The sequence below is a fragment of the Clupea harengus genome, chromosome 11, assembly GCF_900700415.2.
Source record: "Clupea harengus chromosome 11, Ch_v2.0.2, whole genome shotgun sequence".
In the NCBI taxonomy this organism is placed as follows: Eukaryota; Metazoa; Chordata; class Actinopteri; order Clupeiformes; family Clupeidae; genus Clupea; species Clupea harengus.
This window is the reverse complement of record NC_045162.1, coordinates 4319264-4342827: the sequence shown is the minus strand read 5'-3', so window position 1 is coordinate 4342827 and position 23564 is coordinate 4319264. Positions and strand designations below refer to the sequence as shown.

Below are 23564 nucleotides of genomic sequence, written 5' to 3'. Positions count from 1 at the left end.
ACTTCTGCTTTTTTTTACACCAGTCATTCTTAAATGCAAATGTCACCACGCCTATATCCAAAATCCACCCCTCGGGTGGAAAGTTTCCTTTGTCACTGGAGTTCTGACAACCCGCATTTCTATCAAAATGTGGTCTGCTGACTTTGAGGATTTCCAAGCAAGTCATGATTGACATTCTTTACACTTACAGCAGCAGTAAGGTGTTTTGGTCTGAAACTAGTGAGTAGCAAAAAGGCACGTAAAAACCTTGCAAACAACAGTCCAGTGGGCACGGATGAAAGCTTGCTGACATACTCAAATTAACACTATGCAACAATTTGACACTTTTTGAGGTATGGTTTTATAGGCAACTAGTTTTGGTAACATCCTCAAATTCATTTTGATAGCATATGGTAATGTGAAGGACAGATAAACACCTGTGTCTTCCCCACTAGCCATCCAGGATATGCCCTATGTAGTTCTGTGTACCGAGCTGGAATACCCTGCAAAAATGGAAAAAAAGCTTTTTACAGCATGACATTGCCAGCTTTACTGCCAAAAGACACCAGTTAGTGTGTTGGAAAGCTTCTATCAGTGTCAACTGGGCTGTTGCTGGTGTTAGCATAGAATGTCGTACAGTGAAAGCCTTTCTTACATTTTCGCTGGGTGTTTCGTCCAGGAACACAGAACTACATTATACAGGTGTGTTTATAGATCCTTCTCATGACCATATAGGCTAACCATAATCAATGAATCAAAATTAACTTTGGGATGATTTCAAAGCTAGCTGCAAAAAAAAGACATACCTCAAAAAGTGGCAAAAAAAAAAAAAGTGGCACTGCCTAGGGGAAAAGGAAAAAAAACAACAACAAAAAAAAAAACTCCTGATGTATAAACACAATATCCTTGTAATTCGCGTAAATGACATGTAAATTTAAATGTAATAATTTTTTTTCTGTCGGATTCTACCACTAGACCGTCTGATCTGCCTCTGTATGTCATTGTCAAATCAGGTATCATTTTGCGACACTGTCGACTGCTGTCGACAGCGTCACAACAACAGATCTGTTTTCAATCATGGAGAAAAGCGACGAAAGCCAGTTTTTTGAAAACATGACCATTTATTTAAAAACAAATAAGATGTTGTCACAGTGGACAAAACAGATGAGGTGGAGGATCAAAAAGTCTCTCCCCAGTTTCGTTTCATATGTTGACGTAGAGCCTAATGCTGTTAGCCGTTTACAACATAATTAAATATAACATTAAATATACCCACATTATGCGTTAAGACAAACCCCATATGTTGACGTTTAAACCGTTTACAACATTATTAAATATTACGTTAAATAAACCTACATTATGCGTTAAGACAAGCCAGATATGTTGATGTTGATGTTGAGCATGCGCAATGTGAGGGACTACTATCCCCCAAAGGACTACCATCGTGTAGCGACACTCACCTCTCCATGTCGTGTCATAAGTAGTGGACGTAAAAGCCTATACAAACGTCATACAGCTTCGACGAAGGCATATTCTGTCAAGATGGCTGCCCTGTTCAGTGCAATAACTCGATTCGCTCTTTGACAGAAACTCCTTTTTAGTCGGCGTACTAATGAAGATAAATTGACAACAAAACAATTAGGACTTCCTAGACCAAATTTATCCATTCAACAGGTTTCTACAAAGGGAGGGAAATCCTACATCCAAGAATTGGAACGAAAGAAAATCGCGGTCGTGAAGTGGCTAACGCGGTCTGTATTTCATATACCACTGGACACATAATATGTCCAGTAACAACATAAAGAAGGGCTAACATAAGTCAAAACCAACAATATTTATTGACTGATCTTGAAAGTATTGGCCTACAAAAGCAAAATAAGTCATCACATACCAAATTATTCAGTGTTAGTGCAAGAAGCGAACTGTGAAACACACTGTGAAACCTATGAAAAGTGACAATGGTATATGAAATACAGACCGCGTTAGCCACTTCACGACCGCGATTTTCTTTCGTTACAATTCTTGGATGTAGGATTTCCCTCCCTTTGTAGAAACCTGTTGAATGGATACATTTGGTCTAGGAAGTCCTATGTGTTTTGTTGTCAATGTATCTTCATTAGTACGCCGACTAAAAAGAAGTTTCTGTCAAAGAGCGAATCGAGTTATTGCACTGAACAGGAGCCATCTTGACAGAATATGCCTCTGTCCATAGACATATCTACAGTATATATGTCTACGCCTCTGTCGAGCTGTATGACGTTCGTATAGGCTTTTATGTCCATTACTTATGAAACGACATGGAGGGGCGAGCCCTCCCGGAAGCCATAGAGAATGCATTGAGAGCTCTGTTTTGTGAAAAAAAATTGATTTAACATTGGAGTCAATGGTAGAGGTCTGGGGCGATTTTCATTTCGCCCCAAATCGCCCCAGAAGGGGCGGGGCCATTTGAAGCACGACTTTAGGCTGACTGAATGACTGTTACCTGATTCGACAATGACATACAGAGGCAGATCATACGGTCTAGTGGTAGAATCCCACAGAAAAAAAATATTAAATTTACATGTCGTCATTTACGCGACTTACAAGGATATTGCGTTTATACATCAGGAGGTTTTTTTTTTTTTCAATCGCCCTTATGGACAAGCCGCCCCTGTTTGAGACGTACCTCTGTACGTGTGCGAAAAACTAATTTGACTGATTCTTGGTTCGTTGGTGATTCAAGCGTAGGCTAGCTTCATGAAAATCATACTTATTTTAATGGACCTTGCTATAGCATACTGTTGAAACAACGCGTTAAGACAGGTAAGATCATTTTTGTTGTCTTCCCTGCATGAGTCTACCTCAGTCTGCCCACCCCTTCTCATCTCATCTCACTGTCCATCCCTTTACAGGCTATACTAGCCCCTTGCACAGACTGACACCTGATCAACAACGACAACAAAACTTCCCCCAGAGTACAACCTCCCTCACACCTATGTGGAGATGCAGGTATGTGCAGGCAACCAGCAAAGGATGAAGAATGCTGTACCACATTTTATTGCATGTTGATCACCACCCTCTGTCTTGTCCCATCCAGTCTCTTCAGATCGCTGCCTTCCTCTTCACTGTGTGCCACGTGGTCATCGTCCTTCAAGACTGGTTCACTGACATCAACCTTTACAGGTCTGGTCTCCTCATGTTCCAGATGGACTAATGAAATGAACTTTCACACGAACGGGGTGGATGTGATGAGATAAAGAAGTCCTAAAACACTATAAGTATTTAACTATAACTTTAACAGTAGATATTGTCCACATAACACAAAACAAAAACAGTGTACAAGCTACATAAGCACGATCCAGACTTGGCCCAATGTAGCTGTTGACTATAATGGCAGAAAGGTACACTATACCTACTCTTAACTGAAAGGGTCAAGGCTTGCCACCAGTGATGCCTCTGTTTCTGGATAGGAGGGTTAGGTGAATAATGTTGTTTCTGGACAGGGGGATTAGGTGAATAATGCTGTTTCTGGATAGGGTGGTTAAGTGAATAATGCTGTTTCTGGATAGGAGGATTAGGTGAATAATGCTGTTTCTGGATAGGAGGATTAGGTGAATAATGCTGTTTCTGGATAGGAGGATTAGGTGAATAATGCTGTTTCTGGATAGGGGTGGATTAGGTGAATAATGCTGTTTCTGGATAGGGGTGGATTAGGTGAATAATGCTGTTTCTGGTGTTAGATTTCATTGAAATCGATATTTGTCATAGATATTTAGGATGCACAAATGGTCAATCTACAGAGACATCAAAGCTGTCTCTTAATCTCATTAGGTCTGGTTCCTGCCATTTGTCTGAGAGCCATCAGCCCTGCATCCTGGTCCTTTGTATGAAGCCAGCTAGTTGATTGCCAAACTAGGTGTGGGACAGACATATGTATTAAATTAGGGTGAGAGTCCTAACCAGATTAATTAGCAGTCATCCCTTCAGTTCTGATACCTACCCCCAGACACACCATTTCCACCTAAGGTTATTGTTTACATGTTAATTGTATTGTATAAGAGACGTGAGGCTCGGCTAATACTTTGAAAGATTCCTCTCGTATACCTCGGTATGCGAAGTTGATTGTTCAATTTGCGCTGGAATAAACCATTTCTTGTTGAACACTTTCCCGAGTTCCTGACTATCTGCAAAACCGTAACCTTGGACCTAAGACGAAATTACGAGATCTTTCACTGGACAGGGTGATTAGGTGAATAACGCTGGACCCCCCCCCTCCCACCCCTCACAGGTTCCTGCAGACAGCTGAGATGCTGAAGCCCTCCACACCCTCTGCCAGCCATGACAGCACTGGATCCTCAGGAAACGACGAGGGCTCTGAGTATTACCCTCATATAGGTTAGCTGGGAAATGAGCACACACTCCCACGAAAGTATTTTCTTTCGTTTTCTCTTTTTGTCTGCATAATACTTATTCGCACGCACGCACGCACACACACACACACACACACACACACACAAGAAAACAGGTTTTGTGACTTATAAGGTCTTCGCGTGAAAGAGCGTGAGGTTGCGCCCCAGGCTCCAACATATTAATTAACGCTGTTTGAATTATGATGACAGGGCCTTTGTCTTAAATAAGCCCGGACCAATGCACAAACACACACACACACACACACACACACACACACACACACACACACACACACACACACACACGTAATCTGATGCACACTTCCACCAGTCCTATTCACTCTTGCTCTGCCTCTGTGCACACAAACTTTGCACTTCCCTATATCTCTTTTCAGAAATACTCCCGTACAATCAGACATATCCACCTTATCTCTTTTCAGAAATACTCCCGTACACAGACATGTCCACCTTATCAGAGGGCAGAGGGGAACACCTTATCAGGGGGCAGAGGGGAACACCAGACTGCAGGGACCTGCAAAAGACTAATTCTGACTGTGTAAAGTTTGGATACTGGCACATGAGACTGAGTGTTTTTTTTGGTTTTTTTTCATTGTATTTAAAGAAGAAATTATACAAATTAACAGATATCCATGAATAAAGTGTTTTTGTTGATCCCTTCTTCCCCTTCAACCTACCCCTTCACCCCCGGATGGACCTGTTTTGTCACAAGGTTTTGTGGTTGAGTCTAAATGGCCATGTGTGTGTGCAGATATGAGAGGTCTTTGACATGTGAGTCGTTGGGACAGGACTGGTGTGGTAAACCTGCTTTCTGACGGCAGTCCCCCAAGTTTTAACATTTATGTTCACAGAAATCCAGCATAGGCCCTGAATAGGTTCTGTGACTACTCTGAACCCTAGAGCGCTTTCAGTGGACACGTGATTAATTGCACAGTGTCAGTGATGCAGAAGAACACCTGATATGTGACTGTGGTTTTTTTATGCATGGCAAGAACTGAAAAACAATTGTATGGGAGTCTTGTATAATGCCATGGAGGTTTTGCATTAGCCAACATTTCCCTAAAACAAAAATTCTGATCTTTCTGTATATCAATAAAGCTTAAATGTCACATGCCGTCATCTGCACGTTTGTCTTTTTTTGTGGTCGCTTCACTAGGATCCGCTTGCTTTCATAACTAGAGATGCATTTCCGAAGCAAATCAACTCCCTGACAACTCAGTCTTAGGCTCAAATGATCAACATTACTTATGGACTATGGTAAATGGCTCCAAAAGACCCTTAACCACAAAGACCCTTAACCATAATGTGCAATGCTTTGGTGAAATCCTTTGAGTCTCCCATCGACTTCAATGGGACAAGAGCTTTCTCTGGTCTGCATAAATCCTCTCTGATTGTTTGAACTGCTCACCCAGGAAATTCAACAGTGTCCAATTACCATGGCATGTCACATACCAGAAAATCATAACAGTAGCCAGGTATGTCAACCGTGGTTGAAATGAAAGGGCGAAGCGCAAATCTTTCATTCCAACCATGCCATTACGTTTACACACCTGGCTGCTTATCAAATATGTTCAATTCCTCTTCAGCCATGTAATTATATTTACATATCTGGCATATCTGTTGTCAGAGATTTTCCATTATGTTTACACACCTGGCTGTTTATCAGATATGTTCACTCTTCAGCCATGTAATTCAATTTGCATATCTGTGGTAAGAGATTTTCCATTATGTTGACGTACCATGGCGCTGTTGGTCCTGGGGGGTAGGTTCTCCCCAGGCCTCCAGTGCTCAGGTGGGCTATCTCCCGGGCCTTTCTGTGTGGAGTTTGCATGTTCTCCCCGTGTTCACAAGGGGTTTCCTCCACCAAGAACCCCAACACAAAAACATGCAAAAAGAACAGAAAAGATCGCTCCCTGTCCGTCCCTGACCAAGATTGGACTGAACACTTGGCCTGGTCCCCGGGCACCGAAAAAAAAGGCTGCCCACTGCTCCTGGCTGCCTTGAGGAAGGACAAGGACTCCAGGATGGGATAAAGGCAGAAGGCAAATTTCACAGGCGACCTCATCAGCATGCGTGTGTGTGTGTGTCCTGTGTCGCCGCCAAATGCATGTGTGTCGTGCTGTGTGACAATAAAACATGACTTTGACTTTGACTTTGACTTTGGCAAAAGGCCCCATTGAAGTCAATGGGAGACTCATGGGATTTAATAATATTTTAAATAAATATTTTAAATCTATATTGAAGACTCCGTAACGCATGTCTCATCATCTTATAACATTAGCTGTGATCGTGGAGACTAGTGGAGATAGTTTGGCTGGTAAACCACTGTTGAGTAGTCATACATTTTGCTTTGTCATCGCCGTCTCGAGTTAGTTTTTGTACTTTTGTACATGACGTTATTAAAAAACACCCCAAGTCATTTGAAGCTCTTTATGTTCTTGAGAGATGTAATTTCAAACATGGACAATTGGACTATTATGCACCTGATCCAGTATCCAGGTCAATACGTTTCCAGAGAGATCTTCCTTATTCATAATGCTTACCCAACAGGAGTGTTACTGAATAGGATGGACTCCGGTTGCACATTGTTCCCTATATTTACCTGAGAGCCATTTCACATTACTTTAGTATCACACCACATGAGGCAAGCCAACTGGACAGCCTTTTTTCACAGTATTCCTTTCATAGCACCTGTTCAGTCCATAACACGTCAGTGGTCTGGGGTTTGCTGTTGCGTTCGGTGAGGTTTGACACAGTGTGAATATTTCTCATTACCGTTGAAAGTCGTCACTTTGATTACTCCTGAATAGAGGTGGCCGCGTAGCCCTGAATGATCTCAGGAACATTGTCCATCGTGATCACACCCCTTTGGAACCATCACTCTCAACAGGTACACCTGTGAAACCTCTGAGAGATCAAGATGGATGAGCGAGTTGTGTTCTTTTTTGTGAGCGCGCTTCTCTGGAAAGGTATTTCATTACATGTATGTAATGTAATATGATCTTATATTTGTATCTATCCATACAACATTAAGCAGTAAACTCAAAAGGACCTGGCATCTGACTGCATCACTTGTTGAAAGCCCAGTTCAACAGATACTACTGGTTAAAAACAGTTTTCCATTATTTTCCACTGATCATGACCGTAATAGTGTGGTTTGACATTTGTGTCTAGTGAGCTCTTTTGACAGTCTTTTACTCTATGTGATGTTTTAGTGCATTCCCTAAAGTGTATTACGTGCATTCCGGATACATCTTTGAACTGCACTGACACTGAAACTGACTGTCCCTCTGGAGAGTGTGTCAGCCTGGGAGTATCATCCTACACTCGTGAGTATAAGGAAGCAGCTGGGATTCAAATGACATCTTCTTTAGCTCTTTCCATCACTTTGACTTTTTTCTGGTCTTCTATTTGCAGTGGGCATTAAAGTAAACCATATCAAGATGAAGTTCTGCTCAGCAGCTGGACAATGCCCATCAGGATCGATCAATTACGGGATCGTAGTGTCAAGCTACAAAAGCGAGTGCTGTGGGACCAACCTGTGCAATGCTCGGGAAATTCCAGGTGAGAATACTTCAATTTACAGGTCAATACACACATTGATGAACCAAAAAAGACTAGCATGGATACCTTATCATGAACAGGGAACAACAACTAAACTATGGTTTTCCAATAATTTGTCATGGATTTCTTCTAGATGTACCACTTGACAGCTCCAAAAATGGCCTGAAATGTTTTACCTGTGATGGCCAAAGTTGTGCATCCACAGTGGATTGTTTAGGAGATGAAAACCGTTGCATCAAATCAGCAGGTGAGTGTCTATTTATTGATCAAATGTTTGCATTAACTATTTGTTTTCCATGTTTGGTATTAACAGTTGCAGTTTCTTTATCTCTCTCTCTCTGCTAATATGGCAGTTAGTGCTGGTGATGACACAATGATTCTGAAAGGATGCGCCTCTGAGAGTATATGTGGGGTGTCTCAATCCTCGATGTCACTGCCCAACATCTACACAAGCTCTGCGTGCTGTGAGGGAAGTCTGTGCAACAACGCCAAGCGGCCTGGCTTGAGTCTCTCCCTCTTCCTAATGACTTTGTCCTTAATCGTCCTCAACCCTCTCAACCACCTTATTTCCTCATAGCAGAGGAGTCCATATCCTCTCGCCTTCATTTAGCCAGAAGTCAAAAGACCTGTCACACAGCATGGAGGACATGTCAGCCATGAGCACATTTCCTTTTGTTTTTACTTTAGTGGGAGTGTATTGACTCATTAGATTTTCCTTTAGTGAGAGTGTATTCACTAGATTTTCCTGATGATTCACGTTTGAATGTGTCATTTTTTTTTTCTGAATAAACCTGTTAGGTTTCCTGTTAGAAGTGCTGGTTGGTTTCAGTTACTGAGCTGTAACTGAAACCAACCAGCACTTCTAACTATTTCTTGCCCAGTACAAAGGCACCAGCAGTGCGCGGCAGATGAGATGACGATGGTATCAGTAACTTGGCTTTGGGGTTGTTGGTTAAACAGAGATGAAGTGAAACGGCCATTTATGGGGGATTGAACTCTTTCTGCGTAGGGCTATGAATGAAGCATTATTTATTGAGTTAAAGTAACATTATACGCATTTAAGGAAATGTAATTGTGAATATGAATTTAAATGCAATTTCAGTTATCAATCTGGCAACAAACTGAGAGTACATTTTTATACTGATTGTAATGTGCAAGTGTAAGCATGAGCCTGACTCCAATTGGCTTATGGTCAGGTTATTACCAGGCAATTATAGTGTGGTGATAAATATCATGTAACATTGCCCTGAAAACATTAACTCGCCTTTTTTTATTTTTTTTTCCCTTTGAGAGACTTTCTGGGCTTTCCCCTCACCAAAATGAGTTTATTATCATACCACAACTATCAAAGTAATAGCCTAATAATCAGGTCAATCAGCAACAATAACAATTAGGACACAAATGTTGCATCTGGGACTCTGTATAATTGTGTATATTTGTGTATGAATGGGTATGGGAGGAGGCGAGTGTGTGCAGAGGGAAGAGGTGATGTCATTTTGGGTGTTTTATCAGAGATCATCTGGCTCCCCCTAGTGGGCGGAACAGTGCTGGCAAACTAGAGTGTATTGGACAGGCACTTTTATTTATAGTGACCGAACAAATCATTAAATCTTATCAACAACACATTAAGTATATATAGGTTTGTTATAATGCTTTTGTGTTACGTTTGTGATTATAGCAAAGCATATGGTTTCTATATGGCATTCCAGGTTGGGATCAAATGGGAATCAAAATGAAGTCTGTTATGGAGAATAATATCACGATTGACATGGGGCGATCTTATCCCATGCCTCTGGGTAAAGTGGTAGGTTCCTGATGAGGGACAATTGTCTAAAGCATTGAATCAGGACTGAAAAATCCTGAGCAGCCTTCAGTGAAAGCTACGTCTCACAGAAAAACCAAGGACATTCTTTGTTTGTCCTCTCGAGGGCACACAGTATGCCAAGACATGAGTGAGGTCAAGTGTGTTCCAATGACCAAGACCCATCAAACCAGTACTAAAATCCATTGCCTAGTATGGGACACTGGGTTAAACCACATGGTTTCATGATGAATTAAACCATGAAGCTTAAGTATCTTATGGTCATTTAGTGTAAGAGTAGATGCAATTTACATTAGTGGGAAAGTAAATGTAATTTAAAGAAAAGTATAAAAATACCTTAAATTACTTTATATAAAAAAAAAAAAAAAAAAAAAAAAAAAAGATACTGGATGTAAATAGAATACCCCTTTAAAAAAAGCCTTCCTGTTAATTTCTGTTTACTTACTATGACAGTAAAGGCCGAATTCTAATTCTACTACTGCGTTTTTGGACGGACGGACAGACGGCTTTGACGGACTTGTGAACATTTATAGCTCTCCGACGGTTGTGGGTGTTGCAAAGCAATAATTAAAAAAAAAAGATCACGAACCAAACTCCGTAGATGGTCGTATTTGTACATACAAGTTTTTTGTTTTACTTTTTTTTTGCTTTTTATTTATTTTAAAGTAACCGAGAAATAGACCCCGTTATTGTAACTGAAAAATCCATCTGAGAGGATTTGCAAGGTGTCTGAGCCAGCTTTCTAATGCTACTACCCACAAGGTAAACAGCGATGTATTGACGGAGACAGATAGTTAAAAAATTTGGGAGGTGCACGTCAGGCCACGGAGAGGTGCTCAGAGAGGGTTTGCAACGACGGAGAGGGCAAAAACAGACGACTACGATAACTACGATAGCCACCAGAGGGAGTAAGACTAGAAGGACAGAGTTCACAAACCAATCCATCTGTACATTTTCCTCTGATCACTGATTGTCTTTAATGGGTAGACTGGCCATTGTTATCACACTAGAATTAAACAGGTCAGCAAGTGCTCATCAAGCCTCGACAGTGACATATTAGGCTACGGTCATCAAATTACGACACGTGTGTAGAGTCAGAATATTATCATTTCAAGGTCTCCAAATATGCAATCCAAAAGCTGAGCAGCTACATCAAAACATGTTTTTTTTTTTTAAATAACCAAAACAGTGCATTTTAAATTATTATTTTTTTAATTCCACTTACATGAAATTACATAATTTCCCTCCAAATAACATGTATGCTTGGGTGTTTCCGTATGAAAAATTCCAAAGACATGAAACAAAGCTAGCCAGCCTGACAGCAAACGCCCTCTCCTCCACCTATCTGCAATTTCTCCTATCAGCAAATTCCAAATATCAAATGAAATTAAAAAGCAGTTTATCAAATAAAACAGTAAAACAAACTTTAGTTGGGGGGAAGAAAGCAGTAATTGGATTAAGCACATAGGGGCTTCCGGCTGCTCCCATTGTGCAGTATTGTGACCAGCTCTGCAGAGCTATTTTGGGCCCTCTCTTTGTTCTCTGGTCATCCATACCTCGTAATTGATTGAGCAATATGAAGAAAAAAACAAGTCAGTTTTCATTTTTAATATTATTATTTGCAAGCCACCCAAGACAGGGAATACGAAAAACCTTGAGCAAGTGACCGTAAATGGAATGTAACCTTTTTCTCTTCTTTTTTTTTGTCCCTCTGCCAAGCGCTTTTGTGATACAGTATGTGCTTTTTGAGAGGGAGGGGCAGGAGATTGGGGGGTGGGGGAGGGAGGGGTGGGGCGCATCACATTTGACCTTTGACCTCCCAGTGCCATGCCAACCCACTGCTGTCCAGGACTGTTTCCCCGATTGGCTGATAGTGGCGGGCCTTGGTTAAAGCAGCAGCCCCAGAGAGTGAGAGACAGCTCTGGGTCTTGGGCGGAGATGAAGATGGCACAAACGGGCTGGCAGAGTGCCGGACGGGTAACCCTCAACCGCGTGTTTTTTTTTTGCCCACTTTCACTCACCCTGCTGACTAAGCCTGGAGCTCCCACCATGCACCCATGCACGCGCACACGCAAGTGCACACACACACACACAGCCAGGTTCAAGAGCAAACAAGCACCTCCTCTCCTATTTGTGCCACCCCTCCCACACTCTCGAATCCACCCCCCTCCACACGGACACACAGACCCCAGAGGGAGAAAGGACACCCCACAATGACTAGAAAAGAGAGGGGACAGAAGAGAGGGGAGTCGAGGGAAAGGGGAAGGAGACTAAGAGAGACTGAAGCTGGACAATGAGGTGGTCTCAGTGTTGGTGGCGCGCCAGGGCGACGACAGGGAATGGGGGAGGGAGGGGGGACGAAGGGTTAGGGATGGGATGGGTAGGGGTAGGGGTTGGTCCAGGGTTGGGACTGGGTGAGATTCAGTTTGCTTGGGCCTCCTCGGTGTCCTCGCCGTCTCCCTGGTTGTCTGAGGTCCACAGCTGATGCGGGGCAGAGAGACAGAGGACAAACAGGTGAGAGACAGAGGACAAACAGGTGAGAGACAGAGGACAAACAGGTGAGAGACAGAGGACAGACAGGTGAGAGACAGAGGACAGACAGGTGAGAGGACAAACAGGTGAGAGACAGAGGACAGACAGGTGAGAGGACAAACAGGTGAGAGACAGAGGACAGACAGGTGAGAGACAGAGGACAAACAGGTGAGAGGACAAACAGGTGAGGAGTCGCACACAACAGCAAAAATCAAGCTTTTCTGCAATCTTGCTAAGACCTCTACATAAAGCCTGTTGCTTTCAACAATGTCTCCCATCTAAAAACTGTAAAGACCCAATGTTAAATCTAGGTCTAATCCTAAGAGGCAAGAGTCAGGTAAACTGTAAAATGAACACATACCACGAGATTAAATCAAGATGGGATAGACATACCAAAGAGTTCAGTGACTGTGCATAGCACACTCCACCAGATATGTAATAATGAATTAACTTTTTAAACATTGTCTCCATGGACACACGGACAATGACACACGTCTCCCAGAGACTCTGTGAGGTGAGCGGAATACTCACTGTGAGGTTGTCTCGCAGTAGCTGCATGATCAACGTGCTGTCTTTGTACGACTCTTCGTTCAGTGAGTCGAGCTCTGCGATGGCCTCATCAAAAGCCTGGGGGACAAACACACACAAAAGCAGAGTGACTCAGACCAGGAGGCGGCCATGTTGGGCCGGGCTCTACAAGCCTTTGCATTTCCCACTCTCTGGGCCTTTTAATCTCTTCTCTCTGGCCTTCCATCCCAGTGCCGCCACCCCCCCCCCCCCCCCCCCTCTCTCTCTCTGCCCCACCATCACCATCATTCCATCCGTTTTTTTCGTTCTCTTTCTCAAAGCCATTTCTCAATTTCACGTCCCATCTTACTATGTTACTTTGTTAACTGGCGCATGGTCGAGCAAGATGCTAACAACTCCCAATCTCATGGAGCTCACATGTGTACATCTCCACCAGGAGCCCAAGTCACTTATTCACCAGGGAGCTCACATGTGTACATCTCCACCAGGAGCCCAAGTCACTTATTCACCAGGGAGCTCACATGTGTACATCTCCACCAGGAGCCCAAGTCACTTTGGAGAAAGTGGGCTCCTGGTGAAAATGTACACAAGTCACTAGGAAAAGAAAAGAAAAAAAACCTTCTCAAATAGTAACGTTTGTCTCTGTATGGTGAACCTCATTCTCATACCGTCTTGGCCAGCTTGCAGGCCTGCTCCGGCGAGTTGAGGATCTCGTAGTAGAAGACGGAGAAGTTGAGGGCCAGGCCCAGGCGGATGGGGTGGGTGGGCTGCATCTCGGTCTTGCTGATGTCAAACGCATCCTTGTAGGCCTCCTGTGAGCTGCCGATGATGGCTGGGGGGAAACAGACAGACATACGCAGCAGGGGTTACAACACAGGCTTGCCTCTTCCCCCACACTAGTGTATGAGTGCGTATGACGTGAATTATTTTCTACAAACTGGTATTGCGAGTGCCCAAGACCACCAGCAGGATTTAGTCTCACCAACAAGCAAACTAGACAGTACAGCACGCCCAATCACCAGTAAACCTTAATGAGGAGAACTGTTGTAATGTTTGTGATTGGTTAGGACTTGTTTTAGAAGTGGGTCTGAGCTCTACGACACCATCCAGCCACTGAAGATGTGTGTGAACCGTGAACCCAACAGTTCAAGGGAGAGTGTGTGTGTGTGTGTAAATATGTGTGTGTGTTTGTGGACGTGAAACAGAAGCAAGAGGGCCAGGACACAACTGACAGAACCAAAGCGAGAATATGAATAAAAGAGCAGAGAGAATGACAGAGAGACCATGTCTTCTCTTTCCTCCCGCCGGAGAACAATGGCCAGTCTGTTCCGCACAAAAGGGCCTCTGCCCGCTGGAACTTCCTTTAGTCTGCGAGCGGCCTGTGAGCTTCCTCCTGCCATTGTTTCTCCCCATGCCAAACAAGGCCACATGGCACACTACAGCCCTCTCCGCTCCGCTCCGCTCTGCATATCACAGCTCTTCAGCTTACAGCGACCAGCGCAACACACGCAGAGAGAGAGGAGGCGGGAGAAGGGGGGGGCTGGATAGCGACTCGCCCCAAACCCCTCTCTGTTGAAGCTTGTTTGCACATCACATCAGTTCAGGAGTTGAACTGGGTTAATTTACTGGCAGTTCCTCAGATGTAATAATACTGACACATAGTTAGCGTCTAAAGGCTGTCTGAGACCTTGACGTGATAAAAGGAACATTAATTAAGGCAAGGAATTTGCATAACAGCCCATTCAAAGGCAACCAATTTAAAAAGACAAAAACAAACACCAGTGCAGGTTGACGTGGGTGTCCAAACAGTAACAGTGCACTTCCTTGTTAACCGTGTTGTTTATGACCAAATTCTGTGTCTATGGCAACCAAACTGGCCCTGCCCAGTGTGAGGTCTGTACCAGTGGGACATGGAGCCTCCGTACCAATGCCACCACTCTACCGGGAAGGAGCTCAACTTGGCTCCGAACCCTGGGCAAACTCACACGGCCGGGTGTGGTTTACAGTCAGCGCATACATACATACTTCTGCAAGAGGAGGCACAAGCCTGCACCTGCTACAACTGAGCACATGAAAATGAACACACACACACACACACACACACACAAACACACACAAACACAGCCACATCCTGCCACCACACCTTGCTGATCTGGGCACAGGAAGGCAGCTTACAAGCCTCTTCCTGTTGCTCGGGCCCTCGGAGCAACTCACTGACCGCCCCCCCACTCAGGATGTAGGGGGCCGGACATGTCCAGACTTGCGTAGCACACCAGTCACACACAGTTACACACTCAATCCCTCATGCTCACACACTCACACTTACGCGCCTATACACACACACATCCGTCATGACTTCATTGTCTCAATGTTATTTCAGTCTGGTTGCTCATATAATCCTTTCTGTGTGAAATACATTGTTTTGCGTGATTCTGTGGGTGCAAATGCGTGTGTGTGTGTGTGTGTGTGTGGGGGTGGGTGGGTGTGTGTGTGTGTGTGGGTGTGCATGGTGGGGGCGGTTGTGTGAGTCACAGAAAGCATGCAGAAGTTTTATGAATGGGGCCGCAAATAGTCCAACATCCCCGCAGAGCCGAGCGGCCACTTGCTCACTTCCTCTCGGGGTCTGGCTCTGTGTCAGAGCAGGAACTCTGGGCTCCACGCTCCAGCCCGAGGGCCAGCCGCCCGCCGGGGAAGCACGAGACCCTGCTGCCCTCACCAGGGAAAAACAACAGCAGGACGTCCACCGCACCGCAGAGGACATGCATGTGCAAACAACGAGAAAAGGAAGCAGGTCTCTCTCTGTTTGTGTGTGTCTCTCTATATGTGTGTGTGTGTGTGTGTGTCCGCGAGTGTTATGGACACAAATGAAAAAGTCCAGATGCTTGCATCTGTTGAAAGGCCGCCGCCGCCGCCGCCGCCGCCGCCGCCTCCTCCTCCTCCTCCTCCTCCTCCTCCTCCTCCTCCTCCTCCTCCTCCTCACTTTGTTATGCCCCCTTCCTTCACTGTGTGTGTGTGTAACTCATATCTAAGGGGAAAATATACACGTGTGTGCCAAAAGCACTTTTGAATGTAAATGATTTAAGTAGAGTGTACGCAGTGCCGATGGATAGAATTCACAGAGAAGTAGTCAGGGTGCTTGTTTAATAAATAAGTGAAGGTGTGTGTGTGTGTGTGTATGTATGTGTGTAACTCACCAGCCTTCTCCTCGCCTATGGCCACCTCTGCCAGGTAACGGTAGTAATCCCCCTTCATCTTCAGGTAGAAGACTTTGCTCTCGGCAGGAGTAGCCTTGGGGATGAGGAACTTGTCCAGCAGCTCCTGCAAGCAGAACACAGAGAGCGTGTGAGTGTATGAGACAAGAGAGGGTGTGAGGAAGAGAGAGAAAGCCTGTGTGTGTGTGTGTGTGAGGGAAGAGAGTTGAGAGAGAGAGAAAAGGAAGGAGGAAGTCAGCAAATCTCTTCGAAAAACAAACAGAGCCACGCCTGTTGTTTTCAGCCAGGTCACTTGCAAGGGCAGGGCACCAACTACTTCTGAGGCGAGGGAAGATCTGTGCAGGGTGTGATTGAACCCCAACAGCACTGAGACAGCGACGGAGAAACCAGTGGGAAGCGGAAAAAGCAGGCATGGGGGAAAGAAGAAAAAAAAAAAAAAAAGAGTGAAACTACTTTCTGTCCTTGTGTCAGGTGTAAGGCACACACCCACACACACTCTTTCTTCAAAGAGGCAAAAAAAATGAAGAGCCTCCCTTTTAGGCCCTTAGAAGCCTTCAGGTTTGATTGAGGCTGGCAGCAAAGATCCTGTGGCATCCCACTTCAGATCTTTAGAGAAAGAGTGAAAAAGACAGAATAAAGAAATAGACATGGAGGAAGGGATGGATAAGGAGGGAGAGAAAAAGCACAAGAGCACAAGCTGGCATATGGGAAGTAGGTCAATGCACACGCTCGTTCGCTCGCTCCCCTATCTCATTTGCAGCTCTGCTCGTCAGCCTGCTGCCAGAGCCACAGCACAGTGGGACGCGGCCGACGAGCCCACACCACCACCGCCGCCGCCGCGAGGAGGAGGAGGGGGGGCACTCTCTGATGCCCTTGCCACAGCGGTATTGCATCACACCTGCAGACCATCTGACCCAGTGCACATGCATTTCAATGGGAGGGACAAAACTATCCCAGTTCCCTCAGCGGAGAGAGGTCAACATGCCAGCATACACCGGTCCCATCCATGAACCAGTGCAGGCCACAAACCAGACTGGGCAGCATCACTAAAGAGCCAAGTAACTGACATGACAATCTTTAGGGGTCACATTCAGACAATGAAAAAGACAAAGCAGGCGTCACTAAAACAGAGAGATGATCATACAGCTCTGAGCTGTGTGGACATTTTTCAGATTGCATAAAACTGGAACAGCCGGTGCTGCCACACACACACACACACACACACACACACACACACACACACACACACACACACACACACACACCCCCCGCTTGTGACTCAAAGCACACCCTGGCCCCTCTGATGTCACTCATTCCAGGATGCCTGGGGCTGAGGCAGGCACATGCTCGAGGGACCTTACCCACCCACCCCCCAAGCCACACAACCCCCCCACACAGCTTCTGACATGCCGATGAGGTGTGTGACTATTCGAGTGATGAAGGGCAGGCTGTTTCTGAACAAGATATGGTGAGAAACGTGTGAAGTCACCGGTGGACTGGCTGCATTCCCTCGACCGGGGAGTGACACGATGCACCTGATGGCCGTCGACAGCACCGTTTCAAGTCTGCTCACTCACTCACTCACACACAGATAAACCTTCTCCACTCCCCTCTACAGAAGAATCTCAGAGCTCAACCGAGAGGGAATCAGATTAAGTCTTGAAAATGGGACTTGGGCCACCACGGAGCCTATCAATGGCCTGTTTCCCCAACACTGTGCATGAGCAGGATTACACAACAGCACAGTGCCAAAGGAGTCTGTTTTAAGCAGTGAACCTAATGGGGGACTCCTTCCAGTAAACACCTACTCAAAAAACACAAGACACCTTCACCCCTCATGTCTGTGCTCAACACAAGGCCTGATGAAAGCACTCATTTTCTAAGTTTGGATAACATGGTGCTCCATGCACGTCTCTGCCCTGTAGTGGAGCCGCCTCCTCCTCCTCCTCCTCCTCCTCCTCCCTCCCTCCCTCCCTCCCTCCCTCCCTCCTCCTCCTCCTCCTCCCTCCCCCTCCTCCTCCTCCTCCTCCTCGTGAGGAAGCAGCCGGCTGCAGTGCTGGGCTGAGTCACCCTGTGGGTGAGTCCTCTGCGCCAGCGCCAACTCCACTGCCAATTCTGCTCTCCTTCCCGAGCTGACTCCACTGACTCCACTGCCTTCCCGAGCTGACTCCACTGACTCCCTCCTCCATTTCCTGGCTGTGAGCACTCAAGTGATGGGGCTATGAAAGACTGACATGCTGCTGAGAAACGCACAGCCTATAACTGTGTCCAGAGAAATAGTGTCCTCCTCATCCCCTCGTGTAGGCTACATACTACACCTCTAATTTGGGTGTGAACGCCATACTGCAACTAATGTCAGACTGTTGATAAATAGACATCGTGTGGTCCCATCAATGAAGCAGTTATTCAACATTCATAGAGGAACAAATGCTCACGTCTCCCATTCAAGTTGATACACTCTGGGCGTCACTCAGTATAAATGTGTAATCAGGCCACAAGATACGACACTGAACTAACATTCAAGAGACACAAGAAGTTTCCCTGCTGGTTTTGTCTGAACCGTCTGAACCGCCCTCCTCCCTCTCCAGCTGGTTGGGCTAGTCCTGCGGTAAATCCAAATCCAAGCTTTGCGCACTGCACCGGGGGCAGTCACCTGTGACACCTGTCCACAGGCGAGGTCACCAGTGTGTGTGTGTGTGTGTGTGTGTGTGTGTGTGTGTGCGCGTGTGTGTATATGTGTGTGGATCAGGGCGTCAGTAATGAGCTGGGCTCGAGGAGGGTGATTAGAACAGGGGTACGTTCGTCGTAGGATTGAAGCTAAGTTAATCAATTGGCCTTTTAGCCCGTTAAGATTAGCGAGCTGATTGAGAACAGCAAATATCGGTTCGTTAACGGCTGACCCGCATCCTAATCATGTGGTTAATTTCAAGCAGGCTAAAGTTATCATGGCATTTGCGCGTGCACGTCCTACTTCAAAAGGCAGGAAAGGTCGATCACCAAAACCATGATTTTCTAATGGTATAATGGTTCTAAACTCAAAGAAAAGGGCTCTTTTTTTCTCCGCTGGCGAGTAGGAGATGAACATGAACGCTTATGAAGAATACAAGACCATAATCATGGCAAAATTCAACACCACCACCGCTGTGAGAGCAAGGTGTGTTGGGGTGTTTATAGGGTGATATATATGTATGAATCCCTGACGGCAAGTGTCAGCTGGTACAGAGGTTTCGTCTACCGGTTTGAATCTGCATGGTTGCTAGTTCAAATCCCCTCACCTCCTTCCTCCATGTAGTTTTACATTTCCTTGGAAGTCGCTTTGAATAAAAGCGTCTGTTAAAATGACTAAATGTATTAATAACAAATGCAATAAATTGAAGCAGCGAAAATAAATTGGCTGTATTTCTCTCTATTCTTATCATGAGTCATTTTCTACAATAATGATATGCTATGGTGTACTAATAACACTCATATAATTATGAGTGCTTTGTTCTCCGCATCACCGACACTACACAAATGTACCACTCGCAAAAAAGCGCAAGACAGTCAATGTTCGACAGTGGTGTTTGCAATAAATGACTCGAGAAGGTCTTGTAAATTAATGATTCCTTGTCGGCTGAATCGGTAGCGCTCATACAAGAATAATGGATCTTGGCGATCGCAAAGAACTCTCTCCCTCCGCTAATCTAACTCTAATATCAGTCCTTGGTCAATGGGATCCCTCCTTTTTCCGGGGGTGTGGCAAGCTTATCCAGCTACACTTAAGTTAGCCTGCCCTGGAGCAGGTTAGTGCTAATCGATATGTAACTATGGTGATTTATCAAAAGTTGCTTCCACGAACCAAAAAGAGGGGCGTTTTTTATTTTAGCCTGAAAATTAGCTCGCTAAACCGCTTAGCGAGCTACGACGAATACCCCCCAGGAGGAGAGGAGAGACTGAACTGGATTACTGTCAGACGGCCTTCAGCAGACACACGCTGCACTCAAGAGTGGGTTATAAGGTTACCCTGCAGTTTGAGTACAGCAGCAACACAGCACTACTCAATTGAATGACAGGGCAAGAGACGCCAGGAAAATATATAAAAAGGTCCTACAGCGTCCACAAGTCAAGACTAAATTCGAGGAAACTTTCCAAACAATCAACTGGGCCATTGAAAACATGACAGAGATTTGAAATATTTGACAAAGCACAACTGTGCTTTACAAACATAAAACAAGAGTGATGAACCTTACCGTATGCTTACATATAGCCATTTGGCAGATGCCTATACATCTTTAATTGATGATTTCAACAGTTGGAGAGAACAAAAAAAGTTAACAGACAGACAGGTGTTACCCAAGAAGACCCTCTTCACACCAGCCTACCCTCTCAATCCAGCCGTCATACTCACCAGAACATCGCGGCAGATGTCCTTCAGCTCCTTCTCGATCTTTTCCCGGTACTCTTTGGCCATCTGCTGCTTCTTGTCACTGCCCTCGGTCTTCTGCTCGATGCTGGACACCACCCTCCACGAGGAGCGCCGTGCGCCTACCACGTTCTTGTAGGCCACCGACAGCAGGTTGCGCTCCTCGTTGGACAGCTCGTTGCCCTCCTCGGTCACTGCCTTCATTGCGGCCGCCATGTCGTCATAGCGCTCCGCCTGCTCAGCCAACTTGGCCTTCTGCACCAGCTCACTCTTGTCCATGGCTGCTCACAGCTACAAACACACACACACACACACACACAGACAGACACACACGTTAACAGAACTGCCAACTGGAAAGGCCAGGTCGATCATTGCACAGGTTCAAGAGATAGCCTTTGTAGTTCAGGCCTGGGAGTCATTTATTTATCATTCAAACTGTAGCCTAAATCCACAAAGCAGTAGTGCAAGATCCTTACACTACATCAACATTGATATGAAGGACCACTCAGGCAAACCTGGTTAGCCTTTCTGACGCCTAATCTTGTGGAGATGAGGTCTGAGTTACCAGAATCATGGACATCTAGAGCACCTCGTATTACTTTTCAAAATCGAAAGTGAAACCATTTTTCCCACGTGTGTTAAACCGTGTAACACATGCTGATGAATGATTCGAACGGAGGATTTGGGTTAGGACGTCACACACAGGGGACTAGATTCACGTATACTGGGTATTCAGGCCAGACTTTTCTCAGCAGAAGAGCTGAAAGCCGCAAAGTATATATTGATGGACCATAAACGTGATAGCCAAAAGGGCTGCATGCACAACTATGTAACATAACCAAATGTTAAAACAATAATCGCTAACATAAAATCATTCAGCTGCCGACAAAGAAATGCAACTCTATGTGGGATCGGACCGATGGCATGCCAACACGTGTAATGTGAACAATACAAAAAATTAATAAAATATTTAGCGATGTGTAAACACTAACACGAAAAGAAACAGCGTGTTATTGTGCGTGTGATTCCTATTCGTATGATGGCATTTTTGAGAAAACACCGAAATTATAAAATGACTACAGGAGAGGGCCGCAAAGCACCCAGTCGCTCAGTTTCGTCCACACGAGTGTGCCTGGAGTGGCACCACCGTGCCATGAAAAATGCGGATGTGTTCTTGTTCCCCACCACACCCATTCCCATACAGCTAGCCAGCGACGTAACCTGAGGAACAGACTTAGTCAAGTCACCATTGCTTTTGCAACAATTGTTTCAGAAACAAACTATGCTAGCCTATTAATGTAGCGTTATTTGCGTTTGTCCAACAGCGAAAAAAGAGCAATTTGCTGACAAACGCTCACCTTGATCTATATGGCTATGTTGGCTACAGCGTTAGCATAACAGACTACGATGCACCTAACGAATGGAGTCTACACGAGAAACTAGCGCAATAGTGAGTCATTTAACAGGAGCAAAAACGTTATTTCTAGACAAACGCACATTAAAAGGCATGGAACAATAAATAATTAATAGACAAACGAATCTCCAGCTAACGTTAGGTGAATTAGCGGGCCACCAATTTTTTTGCACGAAAGCACTAGCTAGATGACTACGTCAACCAAACCCGTCTTGCCTAGTGATAGCCAATGAGTTGCTGGGTAAATAATTATACCAGAGCGTTTATTCCACATAGACACTGAAATATTTTCAAGGGCGATTGGTTGACTTGCTTTTTGGTCGATTCAGTTCAGTTTTCTAGATGCATGGAAAGACAACCGTCTTCACAGATTGGTGAGCTGACGTTACTATTGTTTGACCCACCCATAGACATAGGATGACACCCATAGTCGCTATAGCTAGCTAGCTAACTGGCAAGTTGAGGCCTCGGCAGGCTTATTCTTGGCTGGTTAGACAGCTACAGTAATTTGTTACAAGAAAATGAGGCGATGTGCCGCTTTCTATCTGAAATACATGTTTAACCTCGGGTTAGGGTTAGAATGACTGCTACAGTATGTTTCGTTAGCTATCTGCACGGTCTCTAACTTTGATAGGGGAGAGCTGTCAAATCAATAGCTCTGGAGTAAACCTACTATGTAAATGACATTGGTAATAACATGATGAGTACGTCATTTTTTTTTTAGAAGAAAATATTATAAAGCACTTTGCTTGGAGGCCCTAGACAGTTGAATTATTTTGTCAACTAGGCTAAACTAATGTTACTTCTCCGTCTGTAACGTTAGTTCAGACCAACCCACCCATTATGGTGCTTTCCGGAGAAATGTCATGGACATCCATTCTAGCTTCCTAGCCAGCAAAAATGTGATCTAAAATTAGCTATGGAAACGTAAAAATACTGACCATCCAGCTATGTCAGTTTAGCTACCTACATAACGTTAGGGAATACAAGTCAGCAAGATGGTAACGTTACGAGAGCCAGCTAACAGTGGGCTGATCTTGGTGATGTTACATAATAATTTTGGTCGTAAATGTTGAGTCGAGACTGGATGAGAAATTAAACATTTCCGACTACCATATTAGCTAACTAGGCATCAACCTTGCAACCTCTTGAGCTGACTTAGATATCGTTAGCTTATATCTACGTTTGCTATGAGAATTCTTCAGTTTGCCAACAACAGCCAAAAACGTGATGAAAGACCCTCAATGTTAACGTTAGATGGCAGACAAGAGACTAGCCACTCTCTATCTGGTCACCATTCCTTTATTGTTCTCGCATAACGTTTATAATATTAGCTAGCTTGCAAACGCTAGTCAGACAGCTAGTTGTCGGACTGATTGAGTTTTTAAATAAAATGTCAGGGCTAACCATTAATTTACAGAGAACAATATCTTAAAGCTAAATGCAACGCCTCGTTGTTACATCACAGATAACAAATTCTGGAAAATTCAACTTCCTCACCTGAGAGTAGGGAATACTAACGTTCCTGGTCCGGCTGGCTAACTACGTTCCACAGCTGATCCTCACAAGCTCTCTCAGGCTAATCCACGGGGTTTCCCTCCAATCACACAAGCCCCTGGAGCAGGGACAGGGCAGGGCCAGATGACGTCAAAGGTTACCAAGGCAACCACCTTACGATGTGCGCCGTGATTGCACGAAAATTACT

At 44.9% G+C, this 23564-nt stretch overlaps 1 protein-coding gene and 1 long non-coding RNA gene across 3 annotated transcripts; one reads left to right on the top strand and one right to left on the bottom strand.

Annotated features, from left to right (window-relative positions):
- Positions 1 to 2900: 2900 nt before the first annotated feature.
- On the top strand, positions 2901 to 4384 carry LOC105896389. The gene is made up of 3 exons (XR_001162209.3): positions 2901 to 2967; positions 3056 to 3141; positions 4247 to 4384. It is a non-coding gene; the product is annotated as an uncharacterized LOC105896389 (long non-coding RNA).
- A 6580-nt stretch (positions 4385 to 10964) lies between these two features.
- ywhabl (tyrosine 3-monooxygenase/tryptophan 5-monooxygenase activation protein, beta polypeptide like) lies at positions 10965 to 23469 on the bottom strand. Of its 2 annotated transcripts, none has more exons than XM_012823137.2 (6): positions 23360 to 23469; positions 20431 to 20736; positions 16026 to 16149; positions 13500 to 13663; positions 12835 to 12930; positions 10965 to 12252 (listed from the first exon to the last, which is right to left on the bottom strand). In XM_012823137.2, exons 2-6 carry the CDS (start codon positions 20722 to 20724, stop codon positions 12193 to 12195), a joined length of 738 nt encoding a protein of 245 aa, XP_012678591.1. In that variant the 5' UTR covers positions 20725 to 20736; positions 23360 to 23469; the 3' UTR covers positions 10965 to 12192. The 2 variants fall into 2 exon arrangements, with proteins under 2 accessions (XP_012678591.1, XP_031431781.1); XM_031575921.2 differs by lacking the exon at positions 23360 to 23469 and adding an exon at positions 22173 to 22290.
- Between the last annotated feature and the right edge of the window lie 95 nt (positions 23470 to 23564).

Coding starts and splice junctions, on each gene's coding strand:
- ywhabl (XM_012823137.2), bottom strand. CDS start 20,724: ATGGACAAGAGTGAGCTGGTGCAGAAGGCCAAGTTGGCTGAGCAGGCG. Junction 12,931..13,499: donor CCTGCAAGCTGGCCAAGACG/GTATGAGAATGA, acceptor TTTGTCCCCCAG/GCTTTTGATGAGGCCATCGC. Junction 12,253..12,834: donor TACTGCGAGACAACCTCACA/GTGAGTATTCCG, acceptor GCCCCGCATCAG/CTGTGGACCTCAGACAACCA.